Genomic DNA, 21343 nt, shown 5'->3' with positions numbered 1-21343 from the left:
TTTGATCATTTATAGCCAACTGCTGTCTTCTGCATAAATCACAAAATTATAAAATTAAATAAACCTACAATAAGACCTAAGAAATGATGAAAATGTAGTCATCATGGAGTAGTCATTTAGACGGATTTGAAAAGACTATTCTTAGCACATTAAACATTTTTATTTTCAAATTTAAAGAAGCCCCAATTTAAAGACAAAAACACATAAAAGATAATTACAGTATAATATCAAACAGTACAAAACAGTTATTTCTAAAGCCAAATTACTTGTGGTAGCCATACTGAAATAGTTTATCAACTAATTTTTATTATTATTATTTCCAACGGTTCAACCATTACAAAAGCAAGCATAATAATTTATAGTAATGATTGTAGTGTAATACTTTGATTTTAAATAGTACTGTAGGTTTGCACTACGATATTAGTAGTTTTTTAGCGATTTAAATAAATTTGCAAGTAGTGATGTAACTTGCAGGTAATATCAAGTTAACTGATATGAAATATTATTATTATTTCAATTGGCAACAGTGATCCTGATGTTTACTTGTATAGCCACCCAGCATTAATCAAGTCATCAAGTATGATTGTAATGCATTGAACCCGCATTCTAGCGGTTTGTACTAGTTGTTAATGGAAGCATTGGATTTGAGATTAGATCCTAACCTATCAGACTAAACATTTTTGTTGAAGGGTTATACTGATAAAACTGCTGTGTTTACATTAAATTTTACCGCTACCTTTACATTTTTAGCAAGATATGGAAGATAGTTTGCAGGAAACTACTGACACTAGCCTTCAAGTTTTAATGGACATGGGATTTTCAAGAGAGGAATCTGAAGAGGTAAGGGAAGTTTAGGTCATATTTACTTAATCCACAATACCTAAAACTACCTTTCACAATTGATGTCATATTAACCACAAACTTTAATAAAGTATATGAAATTAGGTTAGTTCTAAATAGTACATTGATCTAGGAAACTTTCAACCATTTGTGTTCAGATCCTCTTGAATTTTGATATTTAACTGATAGGTACTGCCTCTAAAGTTTATTTAAACCAATCACTGAAAAGTTTTTTGTTCATCTACCCTTTTTTTTATTTGTGTACACAAAATGGGCAAATTGGTATTTTTAAAAGCTCTGCGATTTTTAGATTTACTATTGACAAGTATTTGCAACTTGTATATGCTACTAGTATTAGAGCAAGGTGAAAAGATTACCTGACCAGCTAATTTTTTTTTTTTAAGGAGAGGCCGATCCCCTTTCAAGCCTTATTCTGTCCGCCCTCATGGACCACTGGCCTGTGCGAGGATCTTATCAAACAGAATAAGGGGGAGAGTCGATACAGTACAAGGTCAATGGTACTGATAAAAAGTGCAATGGTCACAGACAGGATTTGAACCTGCGTTATCTCTAACTCAGACCCAAAGTCCAACGACTTAGACCGCTCGGCCATCGGCACTCCAATTTGCAACCAGGAGTACCAGCTTCGGTTCTGTGTAAAAATGTATTTTTGGACAAAACACGCAAAAATAAGCCACTTTCATTGATGATTGTAAATTTCATCCAGACATAGACACATTTCATCAACAGTAAAAAAAATAATAGTTTAGGGCTCAACAGATTCTACATCACGAGTTTTTTTTACCAGTTACAGCATGGTATGTGCATAGAGTGCAAATGGTAACTGTAAACAGTGTTTCGTCACAGTATCAGAAGATAGTAGCAGGTGTTCCCTAAGGCTCTGTACTTGGTCCTTTATTGTTTTTAGTCTTTATAAATGATTTTCATGTTAATGTTTCATCCATGTCTGTACTTTATGCAGACGATACAACTCTTCTTTGTTCTAATGTGGATGTGTGGCAACTTAATGTACAATTAATTAATGCTCTTCAACAAGCTAAAGATTGGTATTCAGCCAACAACATTATTATAAATGAAAATAAGACTCAAAACATAATTTTTATACAATAATAAGTTAACTTTAGACGATAACTACATTAAACCTGTTAAGCTCTTGGGGATTGTATTTGACAGTAAACTTAACTGGAGGCCACATGTGGAAGGTTTCTGTAAAAAACTTTCTAGAGTAATCTTTCTCCAACGTAAACTTAAGTACAGTGTTAATTTTGAAGCATTGTTAATGACTTACTTTGGACTGTTTCATATACACCTTTGTTATGGTACCCGTCTATAGGGCAACTCTGGTGCCTCCAAAAAAGTTTTCTTGTGGCAAAAAAAGGCAATCAGGTTAATGGCGGATCTTTTTAATCAAGAGTCCTGCAGACAGTCTTTTTATAATTTTAAAATAAGGACTCTTGCTTGTATTTATATATATATATATATCAGAATTTAGTGTTTGTTAGAGAAAATATCAACACCTTTATCTCTCATGAGTTAGTACATGATTACAACACTAGGTTTTGATATAATCTTGTAGCTCCTCAAGTAAGACTAATTCAGACTTATAATAGTTACAATTCCCAACAAACTAGATTGTTCAACAAATTAGCAATAAGAGAACTACTATTAATAAGTTTAAATTAAGGATTTTAACTTGGCTTAAGGGGACTGTATACCCGCCTATCTTAGTCCATATAAACTTAATGCAGGTTTCTAAAATAATGAGTCATGATAGAGCTTTGATTTTTTTTGTCTTTAAAAGCACACCTTTTTTATAGTTCGTGACCAACCAAAATTACAATTTTATCATCTTTTAGTATTAAAAAAAATAATTTTAAAAAGTTCACCTTTTTTAAAACTAAAAAAATCACAAAATATATTTTATTTCTAAGATAATACTTTTTTATTTTGTAAAACCCTTTGGTCAGGACCTAGATTATAGTACAAAGTACAAGTGGTAAAAATTTGAGAGGTCTGAGTTCATAAATGGCTGAGAAAACTTGCATCTAAATAGAAAAAAACCAACTTACGGGAATCGAAGAAAATGTCTTAACTGCAATAGCCTAGTAGTTTCCTGAGCTGTAGGATGGATTATCTGGGTCTTCACTTTGTGTAAACATGTCTTCAAGGCGTTTTCTTTTCAAAAGCTCTCTTGTTCCTTATTTTTCTTTTCTAGTTCTTGAACTTTCTTGTCCGCTTCCTTCATTCGCACTATTTCTAGGCGCTTCATCGCTTTTACAAAATTTTTCCCTGGACATAGGTTTAATGCTTCCAAAACTTGTAATTTACTAGAAAAGCCGTCACTAAAGCTACAAACTGCAGAGTAAAACACCAAATTTAAGGGTAGGCAGAGTTACAAAAAGTTCTTTTTGGTATTAGGGACCAAATAACACTATTCAATGACTCATTTTGGTTTTGAGTTTTCCCTTTCAAAAATCGCTCCAACAGTTGGTTTCTGAAAGGTCTTTTGAATATGGATTTTTATAAAACTCATAACACACTCAGGGATGTGAAAATGTTTATCATGGTCATACATTTCATTGGTCAGTAAACTCAGGTTTATATTTACACCATGTCTCATTGTCTTTAGGGCATAGCTGATGAGTAGGTTTATCATTTGATGACATCGTGTGAAAGTACAACTGCCCATATTGCCTTTCTCATCTCTTCAACACTCTGCACATTTCGCCTTATAGCCAGGCCATAATAGGTTCTGCAGTTTTTTTAATATTAGGCTCACTTAGCCTACCCTGCCCACCTAATCCCTTACCATCCTCAAGTTTTACTTTACCCGAGACAGATTTTAATTTTTAAAAGCCGCTTTCCCCCCCCCATCCTCTTTTGACAGTAGTAACAATAATAGTAACCTGAAATAAAGATGCTAGACAGTATAGCCAACATAAAAAGTTAAAATACAGCAAAACAATGAAATATAGTCAATATAGTCAATAGTCAAACTACTTTATTCTGTAATATGTACAAGGTACAAAGAATAGCGTCACTACAATGAAACTAAATACTAATATTAATTTTAAAATATAAGTAAAAAAATACAATCGTAAACATCTTCACAATTTATCTTCAATTCTTCTTTAAATGAATTAATTGGTTTTTGTATTGAAATATTCCTCAAAAGAATATAGAGACAAATTAGTTAAGTAATCTTTGACTTCTTTTTTTTAAATTTTAACAGATTTGTTTCCATTATAAATTTTGTTGGTAAATTATGTAGATATCTAACACCTCTGTAATATGTTTTCTTTTTGTAAAATTCAAGATTGTGTTGATCGACATGTCTATTAAAACGGGTATTTTATGTATGTTTATTGGTTTGTAGTATCGGATCAAAAAATTGTTTTTACATAAATTATTGATTCAAATATGTATAAACCATATACTGTCAGAATTCAAGTTCAGAAAAATATGTTTAAACAGAATCTGTATATCTTAAATTTTTCATGATTCTCAAAGATTTTTTTTTTGTAGGACCAAAAGCCTATCTAAATACTTATTGTTGTTGCTCCCATAAATGCTTATTCCGTAAGCTAAATGTGAATGGATCAAAGAGAAATATATTAATTTAAGTGTATGTAAATTACTAATTTTTGTCATTTGTCGCAGTGCATATAGACCAGTAGACATCTTCTTAGTAACATGATCTACATGTTTATCCCAAGCTAAATTTTATATCTATTATAAGTCCTAAAAACTTTGTGTGGTCTACTTGTTTAAGTCTGTCATTGTCTAGAAAAATGTCACAGTTTAAATTTGATCTGGATTGCTTTGTAGAAAAAGAAATATAATTAGATTTATCTGAATTTAATAAAAGATTATTTTTGTCAAAAAAATCCTTAATCCTACTTAGACCAATATATGACGAGATTTCAATATTCTCAAGCTTTCTGACCAGAAAACAAAACATTTGAATCATCAGCATACAGACAGACGCCACCATCCAACCCCCTCCATCACCCCTGGCAAACCTCCTATATAACATAAAAACAATAGAGGACCCAGGATAGACCCCTGGGGCACACCATGCCGTAGTGTCCTGCAGCTGTGATCTATGTGCCCTCACATAATGATTTTTATTGTGAAAAAATGGTTTCTCTCTATTTCTACATATTGTTTTCTATTTGTTAAATAGGAATCAAACCACATTTGCTCCTTTCCATATATACCGAAGCTGTTTAATTTCCTTATTAACTTTACATGACTGACACTATCAAATGCTCTGGTAAGATCTAAAAATATCCCAATTACTTTTTCTCTTTTATCAATTGAGTCAATAATGGACTGGATAAATTCTAATACCGGCCGTTATTGTTGATTTTCCACGACGAAAGCCATGTTGTTGTTTGTCCAACCAGTTCATTAGACTCTAGGTGTTTTAAAAGCTGATCATAAACCACTTTTTCGAATATTTTAGAAAAAATTGGGAGCAATGACACTGGGCCTATAGCATGCTGGATCAGTCACATTACCTTTTTTAAAGAGAGAGGAATCACTTTGGCAACTTTTAAAATATCAGGAAATATTCCTGAAATTAAAGAAGAATTGATTACATGGACAAGAGGTTTTAAAATAAAGTTAACAGATTTTTTTCACAATATCAATTGGTATATCATCGTTTGCCCCACAGAAAACTTAGTTTTTAAATGACAAAACAATTGTTTTTTAACTGATACTCAGACACCGGTTGAAATCTGAAACATGGCCGAGCACAGGTCATGTGCTCACTATTGGTATAAAATAGAGTTGAGCTGAGGTATGTTAGGTAATACTAGCAAGTCAACGGCTGTCACAAAAAAATCATTAAAAGTGTTTCCTACGCTAACAGGATTAGTTATTAATTTTCCATTTGCAATAATACTTTTAATTATGATTTAACATTGGATTGTTTATTTACCTCATATTTAATTATTTTCCAAGTTGTTTTTTGGTTTGTTGTCAGAGTATAAAATTTTATCATCGAAGTATTTTTGTTTATTTCTATTCATGCACTCTTTCAGTACATTTTTCTTTCTTTTATGACTAACTTCAAATTTGTGTTTTTGGAAATTCTAAATTGTTTCTCAAGTTCAAACTAATTCATTCTTTTTGATTTGTACATCATCTGTAATCCATTTTTGTCCTAAGAAATGTTTTACAGTTTGACTAATTTTAGGAAAATGTATTTCGAAAATATAACTAAAAATACTATGAAATTGTTGATATTTCATATCTACCGGTGATTGATAAACTTCTATCCATGTCTCCTTTGCTATATCTCGCAAAAATGTTTCAGTGTTATTTAAAGTAAATCTTCTGCATAGTTTTTTTTTATATTCATTTTACTTGAATCAACACAATTTAATTCTAAAAATTCTAGAAGTTGACCATCATGATCGGATATTTGAGTTATGATACCTGATATATTTAATTTTGTACAATCTATATTCGTAATAAAGTTATCTATGGCTGTCTGAGAATCAGCTGTAACTCTAGTTGGGAAGTCCACCAAATATGTCATATTATACACTTTTAATATATTACTAAATTTAGTGTAAATTATATCTTTTTTTAATACGTTTATGTTTATATCTCCCGCCAAAATCACATTTTTTGAATTTATGACATAGTATATTACACAATATATCTAAGTTATTTAAAAATTTTGTCTACTAGACAGTGTTGGGGTGATCTATATAAAACTGCCAATACAAAAGAAAATTGATCTATAGTTATTTCAGACAGGCAGCACTCAAAATTCTTTTTCTCCTAAGAGAGCTTCAACTGCTGGTAAATTTAATACATCTGAAATGTATATGCTCTTTAGCCAATATTAGCACTCCACCTCCAGATGAATGATGAGATCTCACAAAAGACGAGCAAATGTTGTACTGAGGAATGTGTAACCCAACCAATTCTGCTGCTGTCAATTTTATGTTCAGTTAGTGCTAAGATATCTGGTTTGTATTTCCTCTAAATTTATATTTAACATATTTAAGTGGGATGTCAAATGTTGAACATTTTGATGAAAAATAGAAAACTTGGATGATGATTGACAGCTCCTTGCCTTAGTATGCCTACTATCTTGAGAAAAATCATGTAAACTTTTCAGTTGATGAGGGCAGGTGCTGTATGTTGTCATGAAAATTGGTAATGTTATTTGTATTTGTTGTATTGTTATTTTTGTAAAACTGAACCTTTGATATTATTTTTCTCTGCTCTATTTTACTGGGCTCTTCTGCAATTGATTTGCTAAAAAAAGGTGACAGTGGTGACATTAATGAAGGTTGTGTTGACAAGTGACTACATGTGTTTTTTATTGCTCATGGAGTTGTTGATCTGGATATTATAGAGATTCTATGAGTGGTTGAATTGTCTTGTGTGTTTGTGTTACACTGAGCACAGCAATGGTATTTGTTCACACATTTTGTTTTATCAACTTAGCTAGTAAAGTTGTTCATCAAAATATATGAAAGTGTTAGCTAGTGGAACATGACTGATGTTCAGTTAGTGTCGAAAAAATGACATGCAAGGGTTTCAATAATATATTTTTTTACCAACTTATAGTAATCATAGGAAAAAACTAATTACTACAATGAAATCAGTACATTCCAAAAGAAAAATAAAAAAAAATTATTATTTTATTAATTTTTTGGGTAACAGTCCCCTTAAGACAAAAGCTTTTTATTCTGTTGACGAGTACATGAAGTGCAACATGTTTGATCTGTTACAAAATACATCTGGTTAATGGTTTAACTAAATTAGTAGTAAGTAAATTAGTTTTTATGTGGTGTTTTTTCATGACGAAGCCTATTGTAACTGAAAATGTTATTTAATGGCCAATAAAGATCTTGAATCTTGAAACATGGACATTGTGGCATGGTTCACCAGTGACTAATTTTTTGTTATCTTAGGACAAGAGGCATATAACTTGCACTTAGTCCTATAAGAACCTGACAGGATTGGTAAGTTTAGAGGATAGGGACCGCCTCTTATCGAGATCCATGAGGAATAATTAGGGCATTAATCTCAAAGTCATGTCCCCCCCCCCCCGCAGAAGAAGGGGAGGCCAGCTCTGAACTAGCATCTCCAGTCAAAGCAGGCAGGGGGAGGCACACCCTTGTTGAGGCTAGCAAGAACCTCTGATAATTAGAAAACGAACCCCACCAACTCCAACAGTTATCTCCCGCAGTAGACTAGACCTATCGAATTACCCTTGCACCCCAGAATCTCAACATTTGCAGTTAGTGATGTGCCGCTCTTGGACATTCATAAGGTTCCCCAGATTTAAGTAACACATCGGTAATTGCTGTGCCTAGTGGTAGGTTCAACTGGAAGGTATAAACCAGTGATCACTGCAGGGCACCAGTGACTCATAATACAGTACACTTTTATGTGAGAACCCTACCATATTTCACCAAACCTATTCTATTTTTTGGAATGTATATTTGTAAAAAGTTTCAATCACTTTACTTCGGGATTGAGGTGGTGAGAAGTACATGTTTTAAGTAAGAAATTGCAGTAAACGTATTATCACATATGAGTCACAGGTGGCTCATACTTCACGTGACTTTGCTTACTTAATTATTTCTTGTGTGCAGTAACCCATGACTCAGGACATTGTGCCTTGGTCATGCCAATTTCAGCTGCTTCCATTGACTACTCCTTTATTGTTATCAACCTCCAAGCTAAATGGTAGATGTTAGTTTGGCATGTTTTTGAGCTTTATTCAATAGTGCAACACGGGTCTTAATTATCAATGGACTCATGACAATTAAAAGTAAACACCAACACCATACACACTGGTGCTCCCTAACAGAACACACTTGTAGTTCCGCCAACTTCACCAAAAATGCTCTAGCGATTACTTACAGTAAACTACCAGAAACCAAAGTCTACCATTGTCATGGGTTAACAATGATCCATATCATACTGACATAATACATATTTATGTAATTCGTGTCACAATGATTTCTCATTGTTTTGTGTTATTACAAAACTTAACAACATAACAAATGTGCTAATAATGTGGCTCCAAAACAATGTCTTAAATTTGTCGAGCCACCCATCACTTAGACTTGTACAAGTTATTCATTTTTGATTTTTTTATTGGCTAAAATAATTTGGTCTTTTTCTTAAAAATTTAATCTGAAATAGATGTGTATGACTACTTCTTTCTTGCGTGAATCAAGTATGAAGTGAAAACTCACCATTTTTCTTGCTCTGCAGGGAACTCATTACTTTAAAAAATGATTATTTTGTCCTAATGTAATATTTCATGATCAATACTGTAAGTACAACAACACCTTTCTTCAAAAGTTTAAAAATATACTTTTATCTAAGGTTAATGTCATGTGTTTTTGATTTCCCAACATTGAACTACAATTGAACACTATACTGTATTTGCAACTTCTTCAACTATAGCAAAGATATTCGTTACAATCAGTATGAATAAGTTACTCATCTGTGTGTCCCAGCTCTAATCTTATGGACACCAGACATGAAAACAAAACAGCTGACTAAGCAACACAATGCCTGCACAATGGTTGATAGGTGCAAAGCTGGAGTATAGAGACTGTACCTACTGTAGCTGCATTCAGTGTAGGGTTTACCAATAGTTCTGGGAACACCTGCTGCAGGCCCAAAAGGGCTGCAAACTAGAAAATAAAATAAAATAATATTTTCGGACTAGTTTCAACACAAATGCAGAAAAGCTATCTATCTTACACAAACTTTGACAACATTATTAGAGAATTTTAAGGTTTTTATTACTTACTTAGCTATACACAAATAGTTTTATGATCATTTGTTATTAATAAAATTATGTACTTTCTTTTAAAGTTCCTTTCTTCATTAAAAATATAATTCACAAGACTGATGAATTAATTCTTTTTGTCACATTTCGTTAGAAACATTGTCACAAAACTCAAAAATAAGTTTCAGTGAGGGCTGTACATTTTTTTCATGTCTAGACCCAAAAATGTGTGTTTTACTACTAGTATTGATTTGTTAAATAAGTATTAGTTTTAACTATTGAAATGCATGAAAATACAGATTGTTATCGAGTTAATTACAAAAATATTGATTTTTATACTAAAATTTTGTTTAATTCAACTTTTATAAATTGTTTCTAGTAAGCTTTTTTCAAATAATTTTCACCTACATTTTAGATGATGTATTACCAAAATTTTCATTTTACTGTTACAATACAATTTAACTAAAACTTTACTCTTATAAGTCATTTATAGTCGACAAAAATGTTGACTTTTAGTATATCAGTTCTTGGGAACTGAATGCCACCTTCTCGGACTGTAACTTAATCATAGGCCTTGACAGTTGAGACTGCTTGTAGTGCAATCATTTGTTCGACATAGCAATCCAATTTAAACCAGTTTATTTGTATGTTTGCATTCAATACTTAATTGGTTGTACCACTGTGTCAAGTTTGTGTCTTTCAGCCGCTATACAATTACTCTCCTCAATCCTCAACTTTTGGCTAAAAATATATAAATGTAATTAAACCTGTCCAATGGCATGATACTAAAGGAATACACTTTTTCATGTTCAATATGAGTAAAACTATTGAAGATAGAAAATTCATCTAGTTTTGTCTTTACATTACATATACTAAAGAAATTACTAGTACAGGGAGCGACAAAAATGATCTGACGGTTTTATAATGTAAACAACTCAAACGTTTAAAGTGGTACAAAGTGTTTTATTGCAGATTTCAGATTGGTATTTATGAAAATTTATAAAAATAACCAAAAAAAGGGCGAGTTGATCCGTTTAAGATTTGAATATAACGTCTTTCAAATGATGTCCGTCTTTGGCGATGCATTCTTCCAATCTTGCACTGAAATTGTCAAACACTTTCCCTAACATTTCAGGAGAGAGGTTGGCTATTTCTTGGCGTATGGTTTCCTTCAGTTCATCCAATGTGCGGGGTTTGTTTGTGTATACTCTAGATTTCAGCAGTCCCCACAAGAAGAAGTCACAGATGCTGAGATCCGGGGAGCGAGGTGGCCACGCAATGTCCCCGAAACGCGAGATGACTCGGCCACGAAACTTGCTTCTTAAAAAGTTTATTACCACATTGGCTGTGTGGGCAGTTGCCCCATCCTGCTGGAACCAAATTCTGTGGCGGTTGAAGCGATTTATGCGTATTTCGGGGATCAGGAAGTTTTCAACATAGTCAGGTATCGTTGTGAATTGACGGTTACAGTTAGACCGTTCTCTTCAAAAAAGTATGGGCCTATAACACAATTTTTTGTTACGCCACGCCACACAGTGACCTTGGGACTGTGAAGAGGTCGTTCATGCAGTTCTTCTGGATTGTTTTCTGACCAATATTGGAAATTCTGTTTATTAACATAACCATTCAAATGAAAATGAGTTTCGTCCCTCATAATGAGAATTTTTTCATCTGTAAGCGAATCAATCATTTTCTCTGAAAATTCAATGCGTTTTGCATAATCACTGGGCTTCATCTGTTGCACGATAGCCATTTTCTACGGATGAAAGTGCAGGTCGTACCTTAATATTCTTCTTACCGAGCGGTCAGACATCTGCAGAGCTGCAGCTTGTTTACGTGCAGGCCGCCGAGGACTGGCTTCCACAGCTCCTCTCACTCTCTCGACGATCTCTGGCGTCCGGGCTGCTTGGACGGCCTGTTGATTTTCGTTTTAAAGCTAAACCGGTAGCTCTAAAGTTACCCACCCACAGCAAAAATGGTGTTTCGAGTTGGCACTTTCCCTCTTGGAGCCACATTAAAACGTCCTGCGGAACTGCCACTGAACAGCAACAACACTATCGCCACTTTAAAAAAAATGCTTCCACAACGAACGCACGGTACTCAGCCGTCCACCGCTCCATGGCTACTAAAAATGTCCGCACGTAGGCTCTGCCACGCCACTATCCCCACCACCCCCCACCGCTCACTCGCTTGACAGCGCGGCAGCGAAAACCGTCAGATCATTTTGCCGCTCCCTGTACTAAGGGTTAAACTTTTACACATACATTTTCTTCAATTATAGGTATTTTTGAGTGGTGAGAAGGGGAGTTGGGTTCTGAATATCTTGAGCAAAGCCTTTCACTGTTATTTTAATATTTGACTTTGAGGATTAATTCTTTGACAACTAATTAAACCAAATAAACTTTGGGACTCTAAAAAATGACAAAAAATTATAAAACAAAATCACTGAGGTTCAACTACCTGTAGTTTCATCAAACAAGTTCAAAATAATATTTTAGTCATTTAGTGATCACTTGTTGAATTTGACGAGTTACTTAATATTTTAATCAACACAAATAAGTTTTTGAATTCCACTCCTTGTATTGGAAGACATTAGGAATTATTTATTAAAATATTTATGATCTAATTTTTACTAAATAAAAGGTTTCTTAATGTTATCTGATTTATTCCTAAATACATTATTGGTAATTTATTTTTAGGCTTTGGTGAAGAATGGCTATTCGGTGGAATTAGCAGCAGCTTATTTATTAAATCTCAGTGAAGAAGTAGCAGAAGAATGGGAAGATGTTGACGAAGGTTATAAAATGGTATTTGTTGTAAACTCAGATCTAAAAATGAGTATTGGGAAAACAGCAGCACAGGTTAGTGTTTGAAGGAAATAACTAATCTCTAAATCTTGTCAGCAGTTTCAAAAATTTGACCTAGTACAGGTAGCCTGTTAATTGAATTTGCCTCCATTAGAATAAAGAACGATACAAATTAAAATAATAAGTATTTTTGGTAGCTTAAAAAATATTTTTTTATGGTAATTGAAATAATGTTAAACTATCACACAAATAAAGAGGAACATGATTCAGATTTTAGTAAACCATTCTTTGTGCATGCCATTTTATTATTACTAAGTGCAGTAGTTTTAGAGAAAATTTAGTTGTATCTTTGGTTTTTAACATGTCTTCCAGTTCTCGAAATGTTTTAAAGAATATACTTAATTATATATAATATATATATATATAAAATTAAGTTTATTCTTTAAAACATATTAACATATTATTTTAAACATATTTAAAAAATCGTTCCATGACATAAATATATATATATATATATATATATATATATATATATATATATATTTATTTATTTATGTCATAGAACGATTTAAAAAAAAAAAATGGAAGTACTAATATAAAATTCTTAATTTCAACTGCAAAATAATATATAGTACATATACATTTTTTCAGTAAAGTGAAAAATAATCTCTACAAATATCACGTTATATATTTTTTATTTGAAAAGAAATGTTCATGTTAGTCAAGAAAACCAAACATTTCATTTTCTTGGCAAAAATTTCATATGTTTAAGCGATAATTTAGCAAAAGTTTTCAGTTGCGTAGCTTTTAAGCTATTTGCAAGTCTATTGATCAATGTTTTTTTAATATTGTGTTTATTCGTATCCAAATAAGCTTATTGTGCTATGAATATACCATTACACTCAAGAGTGATAAAACACCATAAATTATATTTGTGGTTCTTATAAATATTTTGTTCTTGTGAAGATTTTGTGATTTTTTTGTACATAATAAATCTTACATACCAAAGTTTTTATAACTTTTATTTAAAGGGTTAAACTTGGAATTTTACTTCAATGACAATCGTGTTTTCAAAATGTAGTTACATTTTTTTTAACACTTTTTTAAATATAGCTGGGAAAGACATCAAAAGCGTCTTGTCATTATAGAAGTTCACCATTGCTAGTTCTTGGGTTAAAAAAATCAAAGACTGATGTATCACTTTGAGATGAATATAAAAGTAATTGATAAAAAAGAAAGTATAAATTTATCTTTTCTGCTTTGTTCTTCCTACATTTGTATTATCCCATATAAGGATTGTCCCACATTTCTGTATTCTTTTTACATACACCTCTGCCTGATCTTATTGATAAACATACAAAATGTTAATGCGTATGAGGTGTTTTGTAGTGTCTAACTATTTTTTCAATTATAGGTTGCTCATGGATGTCTTGGTTTGTACAGGGAGATTGAACTTGGATCACATCAAGAATCAAGAGATGATTTGGTTGCTTGGCTTGATGAGGGGTAAGAATCTTATGAACTCAGGAGTGCTGTGGTCATCTGGCTTTATACTTTCAGTCAGTTTCTTGTTCCTTTTCGTAATCCCTCATGAATAAAAACACAAAAATGTTTTGGGAGATCGTTATGTGCTATAAAGCTTTAAAGGTTCATTAGTTATTTTTTGCTTGTGTGACAATAAATATAAATATAAGAAATGGTACCTTTTACAATAATAGTCTATTTGCATATTCAAGTTCATTAACATCTTAAAATGGATAAAAAATACGGTTTTTGCTTGTAAATGCTGTTGAGATTTTTTGGCAAATTTTTGATCAGTACAATTTGTATGTGAGGGCATTGTGTAGTATGGTTTTTAAAAGTGGATGAACAGGTGCAATAATAATAATAATGAAATTGGTTGTTGATTGGATTCAATTTATGGAATATTTTATTTTGTTTTAGAAAAAAAATTATTGTTTTGAGTGGGAAGAACACTGATGCACTGGTGAAATTCTGCAATAAAGTACAATTCATTAAAAAAGGTTTTTGCCATTAAAAATCTCAATGCTGTTACATTTTTGGCAACTTTGTGCTCTGTACAGTTAGAGTGTGACTTGTCGGTGTTTTAAAAGTAGTTACACAGATGTTGATAATAATTATAGAATTGGCTGTATTCAATTTATAGAATAAATATTTGATTTTGTTTTAGACAGAAAAAGATTGTTCTGAGTGGGAAAAAAAACACTGATGCACTGGTGAAGTTGTGCACTAAAGCAAAAGATTTTGGGATCCCCTCACACCTAGTCAAGGATGCAGGACACACTGAAGTAGCTGCAGGGTCCACTACAGTCCTCGCTTTGTTTGGGTCAGAAGAAACTGTTAACAAAGTTACGGGTTCTTTAAGGTTATTAAAATGAACTATAATATAGTTTTCCTGTTTATTTGTGTTTTTTTAGTAGTCAACCCTGAAATCATTTGTGATTCTTAATTGTTAACTATGTATAATTTGTAAAAAACTGATTAAGACAACAACAGATAAATAAATATACCCTTTTTAGTTTTTAATCTATTTATTGAAATCTATCTATATATATAAAAGAAAGTCGTGTTAGTTACACTATTTATAAGACAAGAACGGCTGATCCGATTTGGCTGAAAATTGGTAGGGAGGTAGCTAAGAACTGGGAGAAGGACATAGGATACTTTTTATCCTCCCGTTCCCGATTCAGGATTCCGCCCCACTGGTCTCTAAAAGTTACAGAAATATCCGTAAGAAATGCATTGCAGCAAACATATGTTATTAAGTGAAAGAGCCTTTTCAAATTTAATCAGCTGTTCTTTGTAAACATATATAATGCGACAAAAGAAATATATGTTTTATATCAATTAATTACTATTTTAAATTTCTTTACACTTATAGTTTGAAAGCATAGAGTAAGCTTAAGAGAAACAGCAAATTTTGTTTCAACTGTTTCTGCAATCACTGTTAAACATAGACTTTACCATCCAGATAATACAGTTCAAATTTTACATAAAAATTCACCTTTAACTGCAATATTTATCTAATATAAACCATGCTCAGTGCTTGATCAGAAGAACAATGCAGATATCAAAATTACTATCTTACGTTGGCTACAAACATTAAGAATGTTATAAAAAAACTAACCTTAGTTGTTTTTTTTTTTGACAGAAGTATGGTTCTCAAAACTCCGTGCGTACATATTCTCTCGATCGAGACAACAAAGCAAGCTAACATGGCATCGGAGATATAACTAATTCGATCCAGAAGTGATACACGCGCAAAGCCTAAAATAAAAACCATACGCAATTTCGCTTTAAAACATCTGAAGCTCATAATCATTTAGACTGTAATAATATGTACCTAAAATATGCCTATTTTCGTTTCAAAATTACATTGAGCGCCATAATTTATTACATTGTATGTGCGCTAATGAATTCCCGACTTTTTGACTCCTGTCCACGATGGTCTAATATAGTTCAATTGTATACAAAAAAAATAGAATATTGGAGAAAAATTCCAGTTATTTCACAGGTGCATATTGAGACTGTTTTAAAAATTTAAATCTTAAATAGATCATGAGTATATTTCAGTGACTATCATTTATCTCAGAAGGGTAATAACGACGTTCAAAAGAAATATGCCTCCTATGTCCCAATTTTTCTGTCGGAAATCGTGTGCGAAGCCGTGGGTGAAAATCAAGAGTTTTCGTTATAAAATACTAGGAATTTATTGATGAACTAGCTGTTATCCGCAACCAATTGCGCATTAATTGCTTTTACTAAGTGATATAAGAACTTCGGTTCTTAAGATTTGCCTGCGAAGCCGTGGGTAACAGCTAGTAATATATATAAAAGAAAGTCGTGTTAGGTAACTCAACTATTTATAACTCAAGAACGATTTTGGCTGAAAATTGGTAGGGAAGTAGCTAAGGACTGGGAGAAGGACATAGGGTAACTTTTTATCCCGTTCCCGATTCAGGATTCCGCCCCACTGGTCTCTAAAAGTTATGGAAATACCCGTAAGAAATGCATTGTAGCAAACCTATGTTATTAAGTGAAAGAGCCTGTTCAAATTTAATCAGCTGTTCTTTGTAAACACATATATAATGCGACAAACAAATATGTCTAATAATTTAATTACGATTTTAAAATTTTTTTACATTTATAGTTTGAAAGCATAAAGTAAGCTTAAGAGAATCAGCAAATTTTGTTTCAACTGTTTCTGCAATCACTGTTAAGCATAGACTTTACTATCCAGATAATACAATTTCAAATCTTACGTAAAAATTCACCTTTAACTGCAATATTTTTCTAATATAAACCATGCTCGTGCTTGATCAGAAGAGCAATGCAGATATCAAAATTACTATCTTACGTTGGCTACCAAATATAAAGAATGTTATAAAAACCTACCTTAGGTTTTTTTTTTTACAGAAGTATGGTTCTCAGAACTCCGTGCATACATATTCTCTCCATCGAGACAACAAAGCAAGGTCAATAATGGCATCGGATATATGAGTATAAATAATTCGATCCAGAAGTTTATACACGCGCAAAGCCTAAAATACAAAAACCATACGCAATTTCGTTTAAAACATCTGGAGCTCATAATCATTAGACTGTAATAATTATGTACCTAATATATGCCTATTTTCGTTTCTAAAAATTACATTGAGCGCCATCATTTATTACATTGTATTTGTGCAAATGAATTCGACTTTTGAGATTTATGTCCATACAATGTCCGTACAATATAGTTTCGATTGTATACAAAAATCATAGAATATTAGAGAAAAATTCCAGTTATTTCACAAGTGCATATTGAGACTGTTTTAAAATTTTAATCTTAAAATAGTTCATGAGCTTGGAGTATCTTTCAGTGACTATTTATCTCAGAAGGGTAATAAGGACGTTTCAAAAGAAATATGCCTCCTATGTCCCAATTTTTCGGCAGGAAATCACGTGCGAAGCCATGAGTAACTGGGTATCTGTTTTGTAATTTGGTATTTTAATTGAAAATCAAGTTTTGGTTATAAAATACTACGAATGTATTGACGAACTAGCTGTTACCCGCAGCTAATTGCGCATAAATTGCTTTTACTAAGTAATATAAGGACTTTTCTAAAGATTGTGTGTGAAGCCACGGGTAACAGCTAGTTGAAATATAAACCGTAGAAGTTGAAAATAAAATCATGATTGTGTTACTGAGTATTACTGACTTGAATCATTATTGGATTACAATTAACTTAAATTCTGTAAAAGCAAAATAAATCAAGTTTATGTTACTGATTCTCCATAAATTTTTTATGTCCTAGAAGAGTTGTTGGTCTACTAATTTGGTTGATGAGTTGCCAGTTCAGTTCAGTCACTACGTCACCACATACTTTTTTTTTACACAACACGTTCACTACCAGTTCACTACCGAGGGTTAACTACAGTTGAAAAAAAAAACTTTCTCACTGGCTAGTCTTATTAGACTCGTCTTTCATCAGAGACCAAGCATGGTGAGATAAGCTTCCAAATAGACCGAGTATAAAAACATTTTTTCCATCAATTAAGGTCTACAATAATTAAATATATGTAAATTAATAAAGAAAACGATTTTCATTTATAAATTATAATTTAATACATGCCATAGGCGATGCCAGTCTGTAGTGTACCTTGAAATGTATTTTAACGTGTTACTTTTCTCATAGACTGATGTAAACTGTAGTTGACGTAGAAAACATATTTTGTATTGTGGTACTTTTTATTATCAATTCAATAAAATGGGTTATTTTAATGTAAAATATTATTACATATATTAAAAAATTCAACCATGATTTAAATAGACAACACATCCTGTGGACTGTTGAGTACTGTTTATTGGAAATTTAAGTAGGATAATAAGGATTACCAAAATAGCAGTAAAAATTATCTCACTCAGGGACGTGGGCAACATAATTTTTAATCATTCCTATACAACTGATAAACAAATTTGAGTCGTTAACTATTTTTTATGTGAACACAATATGTTTTATTGTCTCTTGAAATCATTAGGTTTATTATTATCAACACTGGTCTGTTGTTACCCCAAGCATCAACTATAGTTGACGTCAGTCTATGGAGAGTGTTTGGCATGTCGTCAGCTATATTTTTACGGTAAGCTGTGGTGATGATTTTTTTTCTTACATGTCAGTAGTGAACGTGTTAACCCTCCAAATGGCAAACTTAAAATGTCTCACCTAAAAAGACATTTACCAATGACGAGGTTGGTTATTTTCACCTGTGTGATGATTTGTAATTACTACTGAAAATAATACAAAAGAGGCTGTTACCTGTACAGACTAGGCCTGTGCCAGTCCAGGAGACATATTTATTAGAAATATTCGTAAATCATAAATATAAATTTTGTTCATGATTTATACAAAAATAAATATTTAAGAGCTGCGTGTACTGGAAACGTCCTTAGAGTTTTTCTAGTAAGAACAATTTTAAACATCATGCTCTTTTACACCCTTTTTGTTGCTTTTAGCTTTATGGGAAATGTCTCATTTTCAAGATATAATTACCCATCCAGATATAAGCTTAAAATACCCAACCAAAGGCATTTTAGTTTTTTTTTTTTTAAGTGTATGTTTAACATTGTTTTAAGGATCTTCAATCAGAATGACCAGTACAAAGTACAGCTGGCTCTTAATCTACTTGATTCAAAAGCAGTTTTGTATTAACAGATGACGGGTCCAAGATAAATATGTTTCTAGTTGAAGAGTTTAAGATACATTGCGTTACTGAAGGATGAGGGTTTATTGACACCATGAGGTCGTCAGTACTAGCAGCACAACCCATGCTTCGACACCTAGCATTGTGATCAAACTGATTATGCAGCAATTATTAATAATAAAATAAAGAAAGTATTTTTCTATGATTATATTACTCACAAAGTAGTCAATGATTCCAAATAATGTCATTTTATTGATTGAAATATACATATACTGTATTATAGAGTCCCGCAAACTCAGCCTAATGTGGACTGAAGGGTGGCAGAGTTTGTGAAAAGTCGGGTTATCTGGAAATCGGAAGATTGTGTTTTCTTTTATATAATTAACACTGCATATTATTTATTGTTTAAAGAATACGTGAATTCAGGTGGAATGTAGGGGATAGAAGTATGGCTCGCTCTCGGATAAACGTAAAAATACAGCCAGTTCACTAAGTCAATAAAGGAATAGTATAGAACACACAAACTGATCCAGCAATCTCCTGATCTATACTGAGTGACACATGTCACAAAATGGTGACAAATTGAAATCAGCTGTATGGAGCAACTGCTTGATAGTAGCTTCAAATGTACTGTAAAATATTAATAAAAAACAATAATTAAAAATATCAAATTCATTTTGTGATTCATGGTATATAAATAAACGTCCCATGCAAATAAGTAAGATATATTATTAAAAAGTACAAATTTAAAGAAAGATTAAGAGACTAAGAGCAATCAATATGTTATCTCTATAGTTTTGTTATAAAAATGTAAAGTATCAATAACTTATTCAGTCTACTACTAATGTTAATTTATAACACTCTTCTAGTACTATAAGATCACTGTGAACAATTCTACCATTTAGTCTGTCAGATTATGGACCTTTTGGATAAAGTAAAATACTTTAATATCAATAAAAAATACTTATAAATTTTACAATAAATTCAAAGATTATTTATTTTTATTTATTTTGGTCCTATAACTTTATATGTGTGCAAAATACTTGGTGTGGTAATGTTCTCTTCTGAATGAAACAAACTTGAAATTTCTCTTCAAATAAATATTTTGCTGCACTTTTCAAGCTATTTTGGCATGACAGTATGCCTGATACTGTATCACTAAGTGTTATTGATATGACAGCATCGCTAAAAGGGTTATTGGAATGCCAATATGCCTGATGTATCACTAAAAGGGGTTATAAAATGGTTAAACTTCATGTCCTTTGGTGTTTAGTTTCTTGTCCAGCTTGATCTGATCACATTGGTTATTATTTGGATACAGGTATGTCAACAATATATACTTTAAAATTATCATGAGCTTGACATGGCAGCTGAATTTAAAATTCCAACACAATAAACTCGAAAGGATAAAAGCATTTTAAAAATCTGATATTGTTATACGTTACAATTTGTTTTATCCTTTTAACATTTATCCTATTATTCTTTCAAACCATTCATTGTCAATAACATAATTTAAAGAATTAAATTAAATTGATTGTCCATGTACCTAGCATATCTTTATCATTGTACTTCATTGAAAAAAATTTGGATAAAGATTACTCATCTCAATCTACTAAAGACTAAATTTATCTGGTTATTAATAGACAAATAGGGAATTTAACTGTTAACACATTCACAATAACCAAAACTGATTGAACTTTATAATATGATAGAGATAATTTGGGTATAATATGGGATATGGCTGAAATTGAGTTTTTTGCTCAGGAAGGGTTTTTATGGCTCTATCATCAAAAGCTAAAATAATTAATGGTAGTAAAAATACATGTTTTAATGTTTATTGTGTCCACTGGTGGGTCACTGTAAGGTATAAAGTGATAATAACAACAAATGTCAATGATATAGAAGATGCATTATTCTTTGTCAAGTCAGAAATGACTTATCTTAATACTCTTGAAGTGAATATCATATCTGAAAATAGTGATTCAGAAGAGGAAGTTGGAGAAGACAATAATAAAACAATAAATACAACACTGGACAATCGACTGGAAATAATATTGTACATACTGCTGCAAATATTGTCCATCTTAAAAATTATATAATATAGTTTGTCCATACAGGCACAAAAAAAACTAGTATTTACATTTTTTAAATCTCAGATCCATTAGTAAGTAGTAAAATTGTTCCT

The 21343-nt window shown here is 31.9% G+C and overlaps 1 protein-coding gene across 1 annotated transcript; it reads left to right on the top strand.

Annotated features, from left to right (window-relative positions):
* The first annotated feature begins 312 nt into the window (after positions 1 to 312).
* Positions 313 to 14876, top strand: LOC124362138 (probable peptidyl-tRNA hydrolase 2). Its single transcript, XM_046816368.1, has 4 exons — positions 313 to 840; positions 12346 to 12507; positions 13868 to 13959; positions 14645 to 14876. Exons 1-4 carry the CDS (start codon positions 757 to 759, stop codon positions 14850 to 14852), a joined length of 546 nt encoding a protein of 181 aa, XP_046672324.1. The 5' UTR covers positions 313 to 756; the 3' UTR covers positions 14853 to 14876.
* Positions 14877 to 21343: the final 6467 nt, after the last annotated feature.

The sequence above is a fragment of the Homalodisca vitripennis genome, chromosome 5 (assembly GCF_021130785.1).
Source record: "Homalodisca vitripennis isolate AUS2020 chromosome 5, UT_GWSS_2.1, whole genome shotgun sequence".
Taxonomy (NCBI): Eukaryota; Metazoa; Arthropoda; class Insecta; order Hemiptera; family Cicadellidae; genus Homalodisca; species Homalodisca vitripennis.
Note: the sequence above shows the minus strand (reverse complement) of the source record. Positions and strands in the feature narration are given on the sequence as shown.